Genomic DNA, 20,576 nt, shown 5'->3' on the forward strand with positions numbered 1-20,576 from the left:
AGTCTTGTACAGTGAAAGCTGTTCTTCTCAGCTTGTTTCCAGTCAATTGAAATAATTTTGGTTACACATATATGGAGTTTTGGGTATTTTTAATTTTATCTTGTAAAATATGTTAAAATTCTTTAATCTTTTTCATAGTGGCTCAACACGATCAAATATACGTTTATTTCAGTTTTTTTCTCGTCAGAAAATGGTGTTCAGATGCCACTGTAACTGAGATGTTATTTACAAAATAAAAAGTGTTAGCTTTTGGCCGCGCTTGTCTTTTGAAAGTGTTTAAGGTTTTCATACTTGATAGCATAACATTTTTGGGAAAGGCTTTTTACTAAAATGAAGCAAAGCATGTATAAGCTAAGGTAGTAATAATTGTCTTCTGAAAACATAACAAGTAAATCTGCTGCTGAGGAATATTTGCATTTTCTGCAACTGGATAATATGTGTAAGTAATGTTGATAATCTGTACGTTACTGTTGAAATATTTTGTCATAGCACCTTCTCATAAGAATAAATATTTTTAAAGTTCAGTTTTAGGTAATAGACAGCTTTCCTCTGCAAATTTTAAACAGAAACTGCAGGAGTTGCATTTCAAAGTCAGTATGCGCAAGCTGTAGAGAGAATTTTTTTTTTTTTATTGCAGATCCCACAGAAGTGTACACCTGGGGAAACAACATAAATTTTACTTTGGGTCATGGTGGTCAACAGGGTAAACATCATCCTGAATTGGTGGACCTTTTTCCTCGGAATGGCGTGTATATCAAGCAGGTATTCTTAATGTATTACATAAGCATCTTTCTCGGTGAACTTGGAGGGTTGCGTGAGGGGGAACAAGTATTGAAGATATCACCAAGTTTTGAAAATTTGCATGGAAAGAAAAAGTTGGGTCTGTAGGGTTTTTGTTCTGTTTGGTTTTGTTGTTTTGCTCCCCCCCGCCACCATCTCTTTTTCTTTCTTCCTAGTTGTTTCTCAGCAGGCAGTTTCCATTGATCTGGCAAGCAGCTTAGAGCAGCTAAGGAGTACTAGAGCAGGCCTGCTGTATTATATTCTTGCTGCTTCCTGTTCCCTGCTCTCCTCACCATTGCCCTCAATGAAATTGTGGTTCTCTGTTTTTGTGGGAGAATAAGGGTTTTTCTGTGTTGTGTTTTTTTTTTTTTTTGTATGATTTACCTTGGATATATGGCTTGTATATCATTAAGTACATTCAGAAGCATGATATTTCTGTAACTGTTCTGAGTTTCTGACTCGTGCAACTCCCATAGTGATCTAAAGGGGGACAATGAATCTGTTTGCTATGCTTTCAATTAAAATTCTTCTTGTGTTGAAGGCAGCACGTACTGTTAAGCATGCTTCCCATAGCAGTAGCTTTGTCCCTAATAACTTCTTGGGACTTCAGTCTTTTGAAGTTCTGTTAGCCTGTAGGGCCATGCTTGAACTTACTTTAATAAATATGAACTGTAGTTCTCTTCAAGTAGGTAAAGATAGTACATAATAAATTTAAAGCAAATATTTTATGTTCCTTGTGACTTGATTTGCCAGTCCTGTGTTTTAATACTATTATCTTGTATTTTCGAAGAAAGGTCTTTATTAAATCTGAACTTCTACACAAAGTAGTTTTGGTGTTTTTAGATTATCCAAGAAAATTAATTTGTCCTGTACTACCTCCTTCCCATCCCTTTTTTGCCCTTTTTTTTTCAGGTGGTACTCTGCAAATTCCACTCTGTGTTCCTTTCCCACAAAGGTCAAATTTATACATGTGGACATGGACAAGGAGGACGCTTGGGTCATGGTGATGAACAAACATGCCTGGTATGCTCTCTTATGCTATCTCGTGTAGTCTAGCATGAGGTTTCTTTTTATTTCAAACAGCAAGTCTAAGAACTGAATTAGAGTTTCTGAGTGTACTTTCAAAACGAGTTTGCTGTTGATTTCAAACAAATCCCCTTGCTCCCCACCAAATAACAGAAAAAAGAACTTTCCAGTACTACTAGTGAGGTGGCAGAGAGTTAGAAGAACGTGCCTTTAAATATATTTTAATTCAGATAGCTAGATACTGTGGTCAAACTTCTGTGTTATGGCCGAGTTGTTTTAAAGGTTAGCTGATGCCAGGTAAAGTGGAAGCAAATGGTTTTTGGGTGTGCTGCCTTCTTAAATAGGTTTGTGATGCTATCTGATGAGTGTCAAGGCTGGCACAAAGGAAACGACAGTACTGCGGAGCTGTAGCGGCGTGAAAGCTGGTGGTAGGGTTGCTTCTTACTAGACTTGCACAGCTGTTAAGTGAAAACTCACCTGTCATTTTCATTTGAATAGTACATTGTTGCAATATGCAAAAACAAAACTTGAGAAGACTAAGATAGGATGACAGTACCATTCTTAGACTTCAGTGTCTTATCCTGGGCACAGTACCTGCTAGTGTGCATTTAGTTTGCAGCGTAATAATTTTTTTAAATTTCTAATATCAAGTATCTGGTGGAACTTGATACTATATTGCTGGGTGTTATAGTGAAGACTGGAGCTCAATTCTTGATCTTGTTTTTAAAAAATGCAATTCTGTGAAACTAGATTTTTTTCCAAATTGCTGTTTTGAAATTGGGATGTTACCCAGTTGAATAAAGGAAAGCTCACATTAGAGTGCCTGAAGAGTCAAAGATATAGAACTGCTTCATTATTCTGTGGAATTTTCTCAGGATTATCCGGTGGTTTGGAGGGAGAAATCTTCTATCGCTCATGGTAATTTAAAAAGAAAACCAAAAGAGGTAATAGTTAATATTTTTCCAGCTGTCCTGAAGATATAGTTTCCAACCCAGTTTCATAGAAGGTAGTTTAAAAATCATCTCCCCTGATAGCAAAGGACAAATGAATTTCAAATGAAAGTAGTTCATCTTATTGCATGGGTGTGGTAATGATGTTAGTAAGTGTATTGTATGTTTAAATGCATTTTCATGTGTAGGTCAGTATTTGGTCATGACTTTCTGTTGGTGTAACTTTAGTTTCATAGATGGCCACTGGTTAATACCAAACCAGTATATTTTTGTATCAATATTTTTTTTCTTGTTCAGGTTCCAAGACTCGTGGAAGGCTTAGCTGGCCATCAGTGCACCCAGATAGCTGCAGCTAAGGACCATACTGTTGTTCTAACAGAAGATGGATATGTTTACACATTTGGTTTAAATACTTTCCATCAATTGGGTATTCTTCCTCCTCCTGCTAACTGCAGTGTTCCTAGACAGGTAAAAAATAACATCAGTCAAAGTTTAGTTGTTTGCTTGTTTGTTTTTTTTTCACAGGAAGTAAAATGTGAAGATTGTGGAAATAACTTTTAAACTTTTTCAGGATAGTGAAGTCGAGCGTGAGTTCAGATAAAATCTTGATTCTGTGTTATCATACATCTCAGTCTTAAATACTTAACTGTGTCCTGATAAATGTCTTAGTTTGTAACCTGAACTGTACTGAAGTTTGTAGCGCTAAGAATGACGCAAGGTACAATTGCCAAAATGCGTTTCTTCCCCGAATTGTTCTGTAGCTGAAATGATGTAAAAGTAATAAGTACGTAGTATGTGAGATTCATGCTCCTTCCTCCTTTTGAATCACTGGCTGGTGGATCTCAGGGTTGTATGGTTGTGTCCTTTGTTGGAAGCATTGTTGATTCTGGAGTCATAATGCTTTGGGAAGAATGGCCGTGGGGAAGAGACGATATGGGCATCAGGAACTTGAAGATGTTTCTATGCTCAATCCCTAACTTTTTCTAATGTGTTGTTTTTTGGTTTTTTCTTCTTTTTTATGTAAATAAGGGTTACATTACCTTTTATTGAAAGGAAGCTTCATCTGGAGTAGAACAGCATTGCTCTACCAGTGTCATAAAAGTAGTAAAGAGTAATTGTCCCAAGTGCAACAGGGTAGTCTTTTGGAGTACACTGGGATGCTCTTCAGTAGTGTGATGATAGCTGCATATCCATAGTATTTGCTTTGATCGTGATCATCTTGATCTGGAAAATCAAATGAAGTTTGAAGTATAGAATTAACAGTATAGGGTTCTGGACTGTGGCCTAGGGCATTAGGACTTACAAGCTGAAGCTTTCTAGCTGACACCAGGTCTCCTTTGGCTGTCTTATACGTGTCCTGTGCAGTCTTGTTCCACATCTTACATATGAAGACAGCCTAAGGAGATTTGATTCTAGTTCTGATTAGATAATGCAAAAAGTTTACTTCTTTTTGTCACTAGTGCAATAGTGAGCCACTTTACAAACTTCTGAAATAATGCTGACTTACTAGACTGTATGTGGAGTGATACCAATGCTTCATTTGTAATGACTGTAGGAGTTAAATGTTGTCGGAAGTTTGTATATGTGAAATTCACCTGTTGCTGCTTAATATTAAGATGTACTTTGGATTTGTGCTTAGGTTCAGGCAAAAAACCTGAAAGGTAGAATGGTGATTGGAGTGGCTGCAGGCAGATTCCATACAGTACTATGGACTAAGGAAGCAGTGTATACCATGGGGCTGAATGGCGGCCAACTAGGTAAGGTAGAAGCATTCTAAAAGTAAAACCCAGACGTTAAAAAGATATTATTTATACTAAAACTGTCTTCTGCTTCTTGCAGCAGAAGTCTGGTTAAAGCTTTCTCGCTCTTCCCCTCCCCTCTCCCAGTCTGATGATATCATCCCTTCACACTTCTTTTGAAGAGTATTTTTCATTACTGACAGCCGCTTTTACATTTTGAGATCATGGGAGCTAGTCAGACTTAGCTCTGTTATTTGAACTCTTTACAATTCTTTTGCCTTGATGTATCATGTGTGGTCCTGCTGCTGGAGACTTGTAGAAAGCAGAATGTTGCTGTTTGTGTTGCAAATTACTCCAAGGCATACTTGTCGTTTTCCAGCAGTCTGGCTGGTACTGCCCTTAAGAAATTACAAACTAGCATTCAGCTCTCCTGCCCATGTCCTCCTTTCACCACACACTGTAAAACATGCTGCTGATAGCTTTTTCCATGCTAACTTTTTAAACTAAAAGGCTTGCCCATATGTAGATTTTTTTCAACAACGCAATTACCAGAATCTTCATTTAACTCAGTATTATTTTGAAGTCAATAAAAAACCTAATAAAAATGTATTACCAACTACTGAATTTCTTGATTTGTTGTATGAATGGGATATTTTAATTGCTTTTGTCTTTTTTAATAAGCAGGTGTTGCAATATTGGTTTGGATTTGCATTTCTGTATCTGTGTGCAAACAAAACTGTTAGCTAGCTCTCATACGTACAGTTAATCTGCATCGGTTCTGACATCAGGTTCAGACACTTTTTTGTGTTCCTATTTAAGATTGCAAAGGTAGGTGGAAAAAAACTTGTCTTTGTCAGAGGAGTATCTTAGTAATTAATATTTTTTGTTTGTTTTTGGTTTTTTAATATGCACCCATCAAATAAGTGTCTTTGTGGTTGCTTGTGTTGTTGAGATTATTCTGGTATGCACATGGCCCAGTGCAGTACCATATGGAGACAGTAACTGGATTTTAAGTAGTACAGTTGTGTCAGCTGGGCACTGTGACAGACCTGTGGTAATAAACATTGCCTCTTTAAGATGTTTGGGCATAGCAGTACACTGTCCTATGACAGGGCTGCGTCCAGCTTGAGAAGTAGCTCTGCTGCTTGTTCCTGGATATTTGTACCCTGATCCACTCTGTGGTGCAGACGTAAGTGCATGCAGAGCAGGTTTATGTTATGTACAAGATTCTTTGTGTTAGGTTTCTTGATGGAGCAGAGCAGTAGTGGCCTGTGTTTTTGCTGTTTGTTTTTTTTAATATGTTTTCAGAGACCTTAATGTTACAGCTCCAACCTTGTCTGTTTCATGTAACTGCCTGCCTTCATGCTTGCATGCACTTACTGTAATTTGTATGACAAGCTTGTTTGGTATCTCCCAACGACTGAAATAATCTTTAGGTTATGCTGGTGTAATAGTATTTTTAGTGTCTTGATTGATCAAGTAAATGTTCTGTCTTTGGAATCATAGACGATACCACTGCAGAGTCTAACCACATTAAATAGCTCTCCCTGTAGGATATGCCTGCATTCATTTTTTGTGTAGCAAATCTTGAACATTTTCTGGTGTTTGTGATGAACTAACAAGTATGTGTGGTGGATCTCCTATCTGTCTAATTATTTTGAAGATGAATTGTCTGACTACCTGAAAAATCTTTTAGAATTTAAAGGTTCTTCAAAGTAGTGTAGCAGAGTATCCTCCAAATGCACAATGTGTGGAATGGCAAATAATGTTTTTGGGGTGTGTTGTATTTTCTAGGTTATCTGCTGGATCCTAATGGAGAAAAATGTGTAACTGCACCTCGCCAAGTTTCTGCTCTACACCATAAAGATATCTCTGTGTCCTTGGTCTCTGCAAGCGATGGTGCTACAGTATGCGTTACTGAAAGAGGAGATATTTATTTACTTGCAGACTATCAGTGCAAAAAGATGGCTTCAAAGTATGTGTTACTTTTCTAATTTGTAATAAAGAAGAATAGGTGAAAATTTCACTGCAGTCTTATACATCCAAGCTTTTTAAAATATTTTTGTGCATAATGTAGAAATAATACAGTGTCTTTCCCGAGTTTTCTTCATTTGAAGTTCTTTCATATAAACTGCAGCTATCATTTTTTGTCTGGTTGGGTTTTTTTGTTACTAGATGAGGCTAAGGTGCCACTTAATGTTACCAAAGATATTTGAAAAAAACATACTAAAAGTAAGTGGTTTGTGCCATAGGCTTAAAAATATTGAAGATGATATTTTTTTGTTCATCTGTTAGCCTGAATTTGTGTATATGCTTCTTGGTAGAGGCATTGAAGATCTGCTATTCTGTTTAGTTTTGTTGTTATGATTTTGAATTAGTGGATGTAGTATACTATAAAGGGTAATTTCGGCTGCAAGGAGGACCTTGTGACATCATCTGGCCCATATGCTAAAACCTGGATGTAAAATCTGTTGAAGAAACTTGGCCCATGACTCATAAACTTAGGAAATTATATGATCCCATTCTCTTAGTTTGCAATAACAGATTACAAGAGGTAATTAGCATTTTTGCCCAGCTAACTCCTAGTTAGCTTTTCAGCTTCACTTCACATTCTAGCAGTATTTATTGACATGTTATAGCTTAATGATTATTTTATACTTCATTTTCTTCGTGGTTGTAAGTGAAGGTGCAGGCAATTGGAGAAACTTAATGCTATGTATTTTGCTGTTATGCTAAGAAACTGAAAAGAGAGAGCTTGCGTGGTTTTGATCAGGTGAAAAACAAAACCCACCAAAAAGCTGAGAAACAGCCTACTGGGATAAGATAGGTCTTTTAATACAAATAACTAAATTAAATTTACCACTGTAATTTTTGTAATGCTGAAGACCAAAGTTAAAGCATATACTGGTTTTTCACTTACAGAACTTTGTTAAGAACCTGTTGATATGATGTGACTTACTTAAAAGCAAAGAAAAAATTGCCATCTGCTAATAGTATTTTATTAGCAGTTACATTGGTAATACCAGTGGCAAGAAACTAAACTGAAGTAATTCTTCAGTACCATTACCTCAACTGTATTTTTTTTACTGCTTCTCTAAATGAAAAAGGTAACTCTGTCATAGAAGTAACATCAGTACACAATGAAGAAATACTGATTCAACTTTTTGTGTTCTTTCAGACAGCTGAACCTTAAAAAAGTTCTTGTTAATGGGGGATATTTGGAATATAAGGTAAATACCCAGCATCTTAAAGAAAATGGGGGTCAGAAGATTTGCATCCTAGCGCTGGATGAAGCTGGAAGAGTAAGTTGTGTCCCTCGAAATCATAATTATACAGAAAGCTGCATACTGATGAATCATACTTTAGACAGAAGAAGTTGACAAGACAAAATCATGCGTAGAAAATACCCAATTAATTTCTGTAGAGTAGCTAATGATTTTTATTTATTTATTTAAAAGGGTAATGGGAAGACTACCAAAGTAATGTACAGTAGTTTATTTTTAACTCTGTGAACATCTAATGGCTTTTCCATGAAGGTGTAAACTTCTTTACTTTTACAGACAGAAGTGGTTATATAGCATACACAGTCTGTGTTTTGTTTTTGTTGTTTTTTTTCCCCTGTCTCTGCTCTCACTCCACATACCCGGTCACTTTTATGACCTCCAGAAATAGTCTCCGAAGTAGACTCTGAACTTGATGTTTTAGAGCCTTTGCAGCTGTTCTGTAGATGAGATGTCCCTTTTGTTGTTGAAAAGTTGCAGCTAAACCTGCTGAATGGCTTAGTATTTACAGTTTAATGTAGACACTGTGTTGACTAAGAACTGGAATGCTATGGTGAACTGAATTGTTTCCTTCCCTCGTTCTTTCATAGTGTAACAGTTTATGGGACTCTCCAAAACCCCAGCCTTTTCTAGATCTGCTCAATGGGAGATACTTAAGCTTAAGTGCCATCTAGTGGTGTTTGCAAAAAGTTTTTTGTTACGGAAATGCTGCCTTCCTAAAGAATGTTAAAAAATGAGCTTGTATATCAAAATAGGGAGCAGTGTGGGTATTTCCTTTTTCTTTCCTTGCATTTGACTGAATTATGTTTTGGGGTGATCTTATCTGTTTATTAGGTCATTAGTTGTCTCGGAGATTATAAACTTCCAGTTCAGTATTTGTTCATGTGAGGTTTAGCCTCTGGCATCTGTAGTATTGGTAGTGCCCCTTTAGCATCTTTGGGATGCTGCTTTAGCAGTAAGAAGCTACTTTGTCTTTCTACATCAGTGGAACTATGTCAACCTACATTGTGTGTCTTTCCATGCTGAATACTGGCAAAGGCTGGGATCTTTAGTGCTTTGGGGCATTACAGATTATTGAGTAAGGAGAGGGATGGGATTTTAATACTTGTTTCCTAAATTGGTGCTTCCTGGTCTGGCTTGATTGTAACTGTCTTTCAGACAGTACTGTTTAGCCTAGAAAAGAGAAGGCTCAGGGGGATCTTACCAATGTATATACATACTTGAAGGGAAGATATAAAGAAGATTGAGCCAGGCTTTTTTCAGTGGTGCCCAGTGACAGAACCAGAGGCTATGGGCACAAAACGAAATAGAGGAGGCTCTGTCTGGATGTCAGGAAACACTTTTTCACTGTCAGAATGGTTGAGCACTGGCACATGTTGCCCAGGGAGGCTGTGGAGTGGCCATCCTGGGAGTGGAGTGGCCATCCTGGGAGTGGAGTGGCCATCCTGGGAGTGGAGTGGCCATCCTGGGAGTGGAGTGGCCATCCTGGGAGTGGAGTGGCCATCCTGGGAGTTATTCAGAAGCTATCTGGACATAGTCCTGGGCAACTGGCTCTGCTTGAGCAGGGGCTTGGGCTAGGTAACCTTAAAAGGTCCCTTCCAACCTCAACCCTTCTGTGATTCTGTAGGGCTTGAGACAGAGGAAGGGAAATAGGTTGCTCAAATACTTTTGTCCCCTCCTTGTATAGGTGTTAACAGACCTGTGCATGTCATTCAATGGGAGAAGATGAAAGCCCGACTTTAGCACCACTAATGCCGCATCTGGGCTTTACCTTGCGTGGGATTGTTGCTTCATACTCTTTCAGATATCTACAGTATACCTCGTTGAGGTCCTGCTGTGCATGCAGTTCTTCACATTTCTGTTAAATGTTTTGAAGTTTGTGTTCGGTCATGAGTTCCATTCCGAAACCTTGACTGGTACAGAGAAACTTGAGATTTTTGTCAAACAGTTAACGGGAAATGGTTTAAATTTTTGTGTGCTAGCTTTGAATTTTGACTGATTTATAAGCAAACCAGTTGGACAAATCTGTAAATTAAGAGATAGATGAAACCTGTTTCTTGACTTGACGACACCTTTTACTGTCCTTGTTGAAATGTCAGTAAAAACTGTCCTATAGATGACCGCTGTGAAGAGATTTGAATATCCAGAGAAGCTTTTCAAATGGCCTTCGTGGGCAAATGGATCTGGATATCGTAATAGATTTTCCCTATTTTACTCGTGGATTCTTTGTAAGAGATGCTCATAACACTTCAGGATATAATTTTGAAGAATGTCTTTCTCCTTTTGTATGAAACTTTGAGATGGCATGTTCTCGTTCTTAAGAAAGTAGTGTGTAATATGCAACTGCTTTTATGTGATATGAGGATTTCCCCTTTCTCTGAAAAAATGCTATTATAGGTGTTTTGCTGGAAATCATCTAACAACTCCATGAAGCAGTGTCGTTGGGTGTATGGCCGGCAAGTCTTCATGTCCGATGTTGCTTTAAATAGGAACGAAATAATGTTTGTCACACAGGATGGTGAAGCCTTTACAGGGAAGTGGCTGCAAGAAGGGATAAAAATCTCAGAAAAGAAAGGTTAGCTGCGATTTCTTAATGGTTTTTAAGTACTTCAAATCAAAATTAAAGTTTAAGTGCATCTTTACAGTCTCTAACAGTGTTATGTGGTGAGTTCGTTCTTTCCTCTGTGGCTGACAGTTGGTAGCATTGACCACTACCATTTTCTTCCCTCAGTAATACTAAGATTTACTTACTTTGCAGCCTTCAGTTAACCTTCAGGTGGAGATTTCCAGGAAGAAGAATACTTCTGAAGAGTAATAGTAGCCCAAGGGTCCAGTGTAGTGGTCTCGTCATATATTAGATGACCGATCCTAAGAGACTGGCATTGAACAAAAGAAGGAGCACGCACTCGCCTGCACTGCTAAATCTGTGAAACCTTAGCATGTTTCCCAGACCCTTATGTAGGCATAATACAGGGTCCAGAGCAATTTCTGCCTTATAAACTTGGCTCATACTGTTGAGAGTAGGCCCTGATGGATTGTTTTTCTGCAAGGAAAATACCTATCTACTACAGAACAAGATTTTAATTGAAACTGTCAGCTATGTTCACATAGGGGTCTTAAAACTCTATGGATAGAAATGGATTTACTTCCAGCCTGGGATGTATTTGAACTTTATAGCTTTATGTTGAAGTTCTACTTCCTTTGATACCAAGATTCTGTCTGTAGTTTTATCAGTCCATTTTTGCATTCTTTTGAGCAACAGAGGAAAGATTTTTGCTGCAATCCAGAGTTACGTAGTAGTTTTACTCTGTTGCTACTTTCTTTTATTCTATACACCGCATAGTAGTTCCCTCATTACAGAGGCACCAAATGCAACTCCTTTTTGCTCTGTTTGTCCTGGTGCTGGTATGTGTCTGTAGGCACTCTCTTCTTTGTGCTTATTACGGTTCTTTTTGTAGTTTTAGTATCTTCAAGGAAACTTCAGAATGCAGACCTGTTGACTAGTTGAATGTCTAGTTGATATTCTTCACTGATCAGTAATGAATGAGAGCTTCTGTTGTTCTCAAAGGTTTTAATAAATGTGCGGAATGGTGTGCATGTATTCAGTTATTCAGTTCTTGAAAAACAGTGCAGTATTTAGAGAATATCACATTTTTTCAACAGTATTTTGTTAGTTTGGGTATAATTTAAACAGATATAATATGAAATCTGAAGGCAATTGTATTATCTGCTGTAACTGATATGACAGTAAAACTGCTGTACACTGATGCACAGCTTGTTTCTTTCCACAAGAGACTGCATTAAATGTTAAAATGGAGTGTTCCCCCTTGTATGAACAAGTGGCAAAACAATTCCACAAGCAGCTGGATAAAAGCTCTCCTATATGTAATGTAAAGTCTTATTCTTAAAACGTCTTCCTGCATTTCTGTAAAGTGAGCTGACATTAAACCTTATGCAGTGACTTTTATCAGTGGACTTATGGAAGTCATAAGTCTTGCCTTTTTGTTATATCAGTTGCATTTTAATTAGCTGGACCTTTCTGTGTTTTTTTTCAGTTTTCTTTTTTTTTTCTTAAGCAGAACTTGTATCGACCCTGCAGAGTTCTTCATGTGATGTGTCTTGTGAACATGATACAAACAGTGTGTATGAAAGAATTCGACTTCAGAAGCTTACTTTTGTCCACCGAGCTGTTAGCATTGCCACCGATCCTAATGGTTGCAATTTTGCTGTTTTACAGTCAGATCCTAAAACAAGGTATGTTTAAAATGACAACTGTATTTTTTTCTCTTTTTTGTAAAATTTTTGTACTCTTTGGTAATCACTAATAACCAGCTTTTAAATAAAAGTGAAAAGTGGAGCTTTGTTTGGAAGAAACGGTTAAAGTAAAATGAATAAGTAGAATAGTGACCCAGGTTCCTTGCACTCTCATGATAGTTTCCAATATATCTGTTAAATAAGTAAATATTAGCTATTTTTTCTTATTGCTTTGGCTTGTAATATGAAATACAACAAACGTTTCTGTGTTTTCTTGTTGGAAAAAAGAGATGAAAATAAGATATGTTCTGATAATACATATTTACTGGCTACATTATAAAGACAAAAAACTATATTTGATATTCTGAAGCTAGACAAATCTTACATATGTGGTTTAATTGCCTAAACACCATATTATTAGTTCTTTTTTATAAAGAATAGGACAAGAAATGTTGAGTAGTCCAGCAATGTGAGAAAAAACCCCAAACCAACCAAATGGAAACAACCTCACCCTCTTCACTAAACATACAGTGTAAAATGTTATGGAACTTGTAAATAGTGGGTTTCTTGATGGATTTCATTTTGTTCTAGTCTCTATGAAATTCCAAGTGTGTCATTATCAAGTTTTGGAGAGGATTTTGGCAAACTGTTAGATGAAACAGATGAAATGGACAACATCCATGATGTGACTTTTCAGATTGGCACAAGAACTTACCCTGTGCACAAATACATCTTGGCTGCACGCTCTGACTTCTTCAAGAAGCTGTTTGTTTGCAGTGACAACCAGCTAGACACTCCAGACGTCTACCGTAAAGATGAAGATGCTGTTGGATGTGATCTTTATGTAATAGAGAAAGTTCATCCAGATCTCTTTGCATACCTTCTGCAGTTCATATATACTGATACTTGTGATCTTTTGACTCATGGTTATAAACCAAAAATCCTGCATAAAGGAAAATCAGAAGAATATCAAGATACTTTAATTTCTAACCTCAGCAAAATGAGTTTTGATGAAAATATTAATGGAAAATCTGCATTTGAGATTTATAGAAATAATCAAGTGCAAGTTATAAATGAAAAACAGAAGAGCAAATCTAAAAAAGCCAAAGTTGTTGGTGATGAAGCTAACCTCATAACAATGTTGCAAAGTGCTTCAAAGAAGTTTGGACTCAGCAATTTAAGTGGAAGGTAGGTGACAGGAAATGCATTTATATTCTGGTAAGCTCTTCACAGAGTGTTTTTGTATAAGCTGATATAACTCTGGTTGTTATTGAAGTACAAGGCTAGTTGGGGTTAATAATTTTGCCTTTTTTTGTTTGTTTTATTGTTTGTAAGTATAAAAGTTTACAGCGCACACCATGTTATCTCTTTAAAGCAACATCAATTTGTTCTGATGCTCTTCGCTAAGAGAAACATGTATGATCTTTTTAATAATGTCAAAAGCAGACTTTCGTAGCTTGATTTTGTAATTAAAGCATCGTTTTTCAATAGGCTTCTGTATGATGGAAATGTGCTCTTGGCCCTTATTGTGTGCTAGAACCTCTCGGACATTTGTATTTAAAACATCTGTCCTGTGTATCTTTTAAGGCATGAGCTCTCTGAAACTTGACATCTGATGCAAATCATCTGACTTTCCAGAATGACTGTGATAAAACTTTGATACTTGTTTTCTTGGAGACAGCTGATCTAATTTAGTTTTGGATGGTGTATTTCTATGCTGTGGTCCATGACCATATTTAGCGTAAAACAACACAAAACAAATATCTTGTTTAAATGCCTTTTTAGTGTTACGTGATGAAACTAATGGAACTGAGACCCAATGTTTCTGTAAAACTATATTACTCAGATTGTTTTGGGTTTTTTTTTTTCTGCATTTGCCTTTTTATTTCAAAGGAGGGAATGAGCTTTTTCAGGGTTGTTTTTTTTTTTCACTATATCTTTTGCAAACACTAAAATTAACCAGCAGACGTGAAGCTGCTGCTAAAACTGAGTTCCCAAGTAAAATTTCCATGTTAATCACTTTCCCTTTGAAACTGTATTGCTTTGTGATCCACGAGCAGCACTCCTGTGCCTTTACCATGCCATTCACAAGCCTCCTTGATGAATTAGGGTGCTAAAGAAGCCTGTGGCAAGACATACAGCTCTTCCAAACCGCTATCTTTGCTCAGATAACTGACTGGTAGCAGTATATGTGACTCCTAGATTTTTGACCCCCGTGATGTTGGACTTCAGCCGTAACTATAGCAGTATAGCTTTCATCTAAGATAATAAAGAAGATAGCTAAGATGTGGAAAGAATGTCAGTTGTTTTACATCAGCAGTGAAGACTTTAAAGTAAAAACTAGCTCTTTCTAATTTTCTGTGATGAATGATTTTAATCCTTTTTCATATTCGCAATATGAGCCCACTGAAGTTCTGTTACTTTGTGAAACTTTTCTTAATGGTTTGAACTGTATGCTAATTGTATTACTAATGATTTGCAGGTTGGATGGAGTAAAGTTAGAAAATGGAAAAATTAATGTTGTCAACAAGAAGAATGGGAACAAGCCAAAGTTAAATCAGAAGAAATGGTAAGTAGTAAAAACTGCATTGTATAAAAGTAGCTGTTTCACAGAATTTGGATTACTTCACTCTCAAAATGCATGGTGAAAGCTTATAGTAGCTACTAGTGTAAAAAAAATAACCAACTGAACATAGACCATTTAAGATTGACTAAAATTAGCCACAATTAATTTAGTTGGTCATAGGGGTTTTGAAACAGTAATTGACTGTGTTTTGAAGGAAATATTCAGATGGAATTTTGAGAGCTCAGCTTTGGACAAAAAATTTCTCTTGAAACTATTGTGCCTGTACTTTTAGGTTCATTTTATGTGATCTTCTTAAAGTTCAGGTGTGGTTTATTTTAAATGATAAATCCAAACTTGCTAAAGTAAGCATTTTTTTGTAGAGTTTACAACTTGTAGCTCTTCAGAATAGTCACAGTTCTGATACTATTAAATATCTTTTAGTTCATACCTCTGCGATGTGACCCTGAAATCTTTAGATGGAAAGGAATTCCCATGTCACAAGTGTGTACTTTGTGCAAGACTTGGTATGTATTTGTATTTTAATATATGTTTCATGTAAGTCATATTGTCTTTAACTGAAATTTTATTGCATCTTGAACTGAAATGCCTTTCTTTACAGATTATTTTCACAGCATGTTAAGCAGCTCATGGATTGAGGTAAGCTTGCCATAAACATGTGTGGTGGTATGTTTTGTTGCATCAAATAAGTGACAGCTTTTCAGTTTTTCCTGGAAGAACGTATTCTAAATACTGGGGAAAAGGAAAGGCTGGATTGTTGGATCCTGTTTGCAGTAAAAAAAAAAACAAAACACAACCCTAAACCACATTTTTGGTTACTCTATATTTGTACTATTGAGATTGTGTATTAAAGGAGAGTGATAAATGTAGTAATGTATATCAAAGGAAATCAAAGTATTACTTTTGTTTTAGAGGTTTATTTTGAGCTAGTTCAGGGATTTATAAAAGCTGCTGGGATACTCTTATGGGCTGCTCCTTTGGATGATTTTTTTGTTTTCTTTCTGTAAAAGGTCTTGCAATTTAAATAGCATGCAGTATGGAATAGCTTTTTGTATATACTAAGTGAAAGATACAGCAGAATCAGGAATCGATGTATAGAATCTCTAGCTGACTTCTACTGTTAATGAAATATCAGTAACTACTCAGTCACCAGCTGTTGCTTCAAAAGGTGTAGACCTGTTTTTTGCCTTGGTTCCTATTTGTTAGCTGTGTGTCGATGCCCTGGTTGTTCCTGGACACTAATTTCACTAAAAGCCTCTTTTTAAGTATCTGAATACTATTGATAGTGCTTGTTGAAAGATGGGAAAGGTGTAAATGGAGAAGCATTTTTCAAAGACTGAAAGCTGAAGCAGTGTGCAAGAACTTTCTCAACTTTCATAGCTTTTTGGCAATATGTAAATCTAAGAACCTGGCAAAGTACTGGCAGTTCTCTGCTGCTGTGTAACAGAACTCTACTGTGCTGCCTTTTCCTCAGTCATCCCTGAGGAAACATATCCGAAACACTGCGAGACAAGTGATTGATATATAATTTTAAGTGTTGAATGTCCATTTGTAGCGTTGATTTTTGTCAGTTGTATGTAGTTTGTAAGCTATCTATTATTTCATAAGTAAATCTAAATCATACTAAATTAATAAGTAAATATTTTGTGAATCAGGTGCTCTAGATGTTGTATAAAAATGTCTGTAAGAGGTTTTTAAACTTCAGGTGGGAAGTATGTCAGTACCAGTAGCATGTTCTAAAGCAAAAGAAATCTTTCAGTATAAAAATGTACTTCAGTACCACCTGAAATAAACGAAAGTTGTTAAGCAGTGATGTTGCATAAACTTGGATGGTGACTCATACATGGTTTAATGGCTAATATTTGCTCATACAAAAGCTTTGCTTTAATGGTTAAGAAGGTTCTTCAAATGAAGGGTTGGCTGAGGGCCTTGTTTTCTGAGGGATTAACAGTAATGGCTGCTTTCCTTTTATTCTTGCATGGGAGCTTGTGATTTCACTAGATATTTTACCTTGAAAGGAAAGCAGCGCAGTGTTTGCATAGGGGATTCCTGTAGTTCTCCTCTTTAAACAATTGTGGGTAAAGTAATATAATCAAGGAGCATTGTTAAGAGAAGATGCTCAAACTGCTGAAGCGCTCAGCTTTTTCATGGATATTGATTCCGAAGTTTGGGCAGATTTTAATTGCTCTGCTACAGTCAGTTCTTAATTGAAGAACTTGAACAGATTTTGTGCAAATGCCTAAATAATTGTTTGACTTTGAAAATGTGACCCTCAGTCTGAGTCACTTGCTAAATATAATTGCTCTCGTAATTTTGTATTTTATTCCAAGTAGTCAGCTTCTTTTACTCTTTTTGTGTTTGTTTTTTTTGTTTTGTTTTGTTTTGCCTTTTTTTTTTTTAAATCCTTTTTGCTTTTTAGGCTTCCTGTTGTTCAGCTCTGGAAATGCCAATCCATTCTGACATACTACAGATAATTGTAGATTACCTGTATACAGATGAAGCTCTTGCGATAAAAGGTGCCATTAATACGTTTTCAACTCAGCTGTAGCTGCTGCTTTTTTTGTATCTTTAAAACAGAAATTCAATACTTAATATGCTTGCATTGAAGTTTTATGTAGAAAATACAAATTTTTGTGGCTCTTGCTTTAGATTTTGAGGTGATAACTGTACCCCAGACCTTTTTGTACCTTTAGTTTGTCAAACTGCAGTTTTCCTTTTCCCTCCTTCTCTTGCCTCAAAAAAAGTGACTGTTTGTGCTCTTCTAAGATATTCCTCATGCTGTGACAATCCCATCAATATTTGCAGTCATTACGTTTGTCCTTCAGTAAAATCTTATTGAAGCTGTAGGTGTTCTAGTTGCTTTTGACTTGCCCACAGTGTTTACGTGATGCTTTGTTTTTCAGATTCTCAAAATGTGGAATTCATGTGTAATGTTCTTGTGGTAGCAGACCAACTTCTTATATCCAGACTCAAAGAAATCTGTGAAGTGGCCATTGCAGAAAAACGTGAGTTCTTCCACTTGTATTATAAAGGATTAGAGGATAAAAAAATGCTTTTTTAGATGTTAATGTTCTTGTGTATTTCAGCACAGAATTATCTGCTTGTATTCCTTTGTTCTGATTCCCTTTTGCTATTCATTGCGTAGCTGTTAACAGTTGCTTCTTTAGTCTGGGTGATGTTCTAGGTTAGTATAATCTTCCATTGCTTATGCATCATTGTCTTCATCTTGTGCTCTTTAATAAAAGAAAAAAAAGTAAAAAAAAATTCAAAAAGAAAAAAATACCCACCCCAAAACCACTATGACAAATAAATCAAACTTTTAAAAAACCTTTATTTCATTAAAACTTCTTGTCTTTAAAACATTATAAAGTGAATTCTATGTTTCTGTGTATGTCCTTGTATTTAGTTCTGCTAGTTGTTCTGTTGTTTGTTTGACACAGTGCTGTTTCCATATGGCTATGAAGATCTGTCTTTTCTAGAAAACACTAAGTGTTGTTGCTTAGCTTCATAAGAGAAGTCAGCATGTAATTTTTGCTTGGCGTTTCCTAGTGACTTCCATTGTTCTCTCTCCCCTGCCTCCTACTCCTTCACCTCCCCCCCACCCCCCCCCTCCTTTTTTTTTCTCTTTCTCCCTGCTAAAGGGATGTTTGGAGCTTTAAGAACTGTTTATGCTGTATATGAAACTTGCATTTTTTAACTTTCTTTTTCCCCTTTGTTTTCGACTTCTGAGTTTCAATATATTGCAACTGATATGTTTGTAGGTAGTGCCTTTCTGTGAAGCAGCCATTGCATTCAAGCTGCTACAAAGTTATGTGGAACTTGCTGTGGTTTATGGCTGTTTGAGTATTAGCATTTTTTCTAGGAATGGAGAAGTATATGATAAGTAACTGGATTGTGCTGTGCAGTAAGTCTTAAAATGCTGCATGACGTAGCAGCACATTATCCAGTTTAGTTTGCTGTGTTTCTTCCTTGCAGTTACTTTAAAGAATGCTGCTGAGCTGTTGGAGTTCTCAGCAACATATAATGCTGAACAGTTAAAACTCTCCTGCTTGCAGTTCATAGGACTCAATATGGCAGCTTTGCTTGAAGCAAGGTAAGCAGGAATGCATATATGTTCACATACTAGCTGTTAAATTCAAACATCCCAAAAAGGTGAAAGGGTTGGAAGGACAAATAGGAGGAGTTAAATGTTAAAATGCAACTGCATGCTGCTTCAATTAAAGGGAGGCTCATTTTTGCCAGACATGGAGAGAGAAACTAGTTAAGTATCTGTACCAGTTCTGTAGTACAAAACCTTATGTTACGATCTGGCATGAAGAGCGTGAATTAAGGGGAAAACTCTCTCTTGAATTCAGTGGGCTTTGACATTAGATGTAATCTTGTTACAGTTTTTTTTAATAGTTTCTGAAGATGCATAACACTGCTGTGGTTTTTTTGTTTGTTTTTCGTTTTTCTTTTTTTTTTTTTTTAACATGATAGTTACTATGCAAATTGAATTTATTTTAAGTAGATTTATTATAGCTGATGCATTTTCCAAAGTGGGTGGGCCTGCCTTCTGGTAGTCTCTTTGCTTTAACTGTCTGCAGGGAGGACTGAACAAATTAATTAATTACCTTTGCTTTCCACAATGATTCAGCTAGGGTTCTAAGAAGTTGAAGGTGTGTTCTGGCCTTCCTTCTCTTGATGCTTTTGGACAGGGCTTCATGTTACTGCACCCAAAAAAACCCACCGAACAAAAAAAAAAACCCATCTCTAGTATTGGTCCACTCTGTGCACTCTTAGCCTATTTGTCATGCTTCCTTTTACCTATAAAAGTTTCTAGAGATCTGAACCAGTTCAGAATACCAGCACTTCATTGCTATGTCACATAGCTGCTCTGCGTGTATCACAGATACAGGAATTCATTCGTATTAGCAATTTTCCTCTTCACATCTTTAGGAAGTATAAACAGTTTAACCTTTGATTTTGGAGAGAAGAGTAAAAATCTAATAACATTGTCTTAAGTATAATTCTGAATTCAAATTTGTTTCATCTTAACCCTGGAAAGGACATGCAGCGTTCTTACTGCAATTGAGACTGTATCTGTGTTTTGGTGAAAACCTGAAAAGGTCATTACTGGGTAGCAAGATTTTTAATCTGAGACACCTGAGACAGAACGTAGTCATGACAGCTTTGTGCAAGGAGAACTGCCCACGGTTCTGTTTGAGTGAAGTTTGTTGCTGTAGTATTACTTTTTGGCATAATTGTCAAGGGATGTTGTGACTGAGTTTTATAGAAGAATTTGCATAGACTTGGAGTGTTAGATACGTGTCAGGAAGACTTGAAAGTATGCAGAAATAGGTAATGACTAGTTCATGGTAGGTTCACTATGTAAGTGTATATTGGCTGTGGCTTTAAGTAAAGATAGACTATCTGGAAAGGTTGTGGGTTTAATCCTGCCTTAGAAGAAGGGCATTGGCTAGTTTGTTTTGTGTTCATTTTCTTCCTTCTGACTCTGTGACCACCATGAATAGGTAATAATGCCTGTAGGTGAGATTCATCTAAAATGTTCATTTCAATTTTTCATTGATGTGAATTTTTTTTTTTTTAAGGCTGGTAAGATTTTTTTTTTTTCTTTTTTTTTTAGGACTCTGGATGTCTTAAGTGATGAAGCTGTAAAGGATCTTTCTGCTTATTACAGGAAAATGGTAAGCTGTACAACTTGAGGGTAAGCTGATAAGGTTTAAAATGTGAAAGGATGAGTAGTAATAAGTGTATACCTGCAGAGTCTGTGGATGACAAGCTGAATGTGGAACATCTGATTCAATAGCTAAGGTTAGCTGCTGCTGTTATCACTGTCATGGAGCTTCTATTTCAGTATTCACTAGCCACTACTGCAATAGTATTGTCCTTTAAATTAATGAATTATACACATTAAAAGTATTAATGTTCTGCAATTAACAATTGTTGCATGAAAAAACAT

General features: G+C 36.5%; 1 protein-coding gene across 2 annotated transcripts in view; it reads left to right on the forward strand.

The window, feature by feature from the left end:
* The window catches only part of IBTK (inhibitor of Bruton tyrosine kinase), a 59,328-nt gene that overhangs the window by 13,157 nt on the left and 25,595 nt on the right, over positions 1–20,576 (forward strand). Inside the window, exons 4-19 of one of the 2 annotated variants that reach the window (XM_075414458.1) lie at positions 638–762; positions 1,693–1,803; positions 3,054–3,224; positions 4,396–4,513; positions 6,290–6,470; positions 7,674–7,797; positions 10,174–10,351; positions 11,853–12,030; positions 12,622–13,218; positions 14,513–14,599; positions 15,038–15,120; positions 15,216–15,253; positions 17,034–17,130; positions 17,518–17,619; positions 18,590–18,707; positions 20,241–20,301. In XM_075414458.1, coding sequence (XP_075270573.1) covers positions 638–762; positions 1,693–1,803; positions 3,054–3,224; positions 4,396–4,513; positions 6,290–6,470; positions 7,674–7,797; positions 10,174–10,351; positions 11,853–12,030; positions 12,622–13,218; positions 14,513–14,599; positions 15,038–15,120; positions 15,216–15,253; positions 17,034–17,130; positions 17,518–17,619; positions 18,590–18,707; positions 20,241–20,301 — 2,369 coding nt within the window. The remainder of the gene's footprint in view (positions 1–637; positions 763–1,692; positions 1,804–3,053; positions 3,225–4,395; positions 4,514–6,289; positions 6,471–7,673; positions 7,798–10,173; positions 10,352–11,852; positions 12,031–12,621; positions 13,219–14,512; positions 14,600–15,037; positions 15,121–15,215; positions 15,254–17,033; positions 17,131–17,517; positions 17,620–18,589; positions 18,708–20,240; positions 20,302–20,576) is intronic. The other variant, XM_075414459.1, reaches the window with a different exon arrangement.

Source organism: Opisthocomus hoazin, chromosome 2 (genome assembly GCF_030867145.1).
Source record: "Opisthocomus hoazin isolate bOpiHoa1 chromosome 2, bOpiHoa1.hap1, whole genome shotgun sequence".
Classification (NCBI taxonomy): domain Eukaryota; kingdom Metazoa; phylum Chordata; class Aves; order Opisthocomiformes; family Opisthocomidae; genus Opisthocomus; species Opisthocomus hoazin.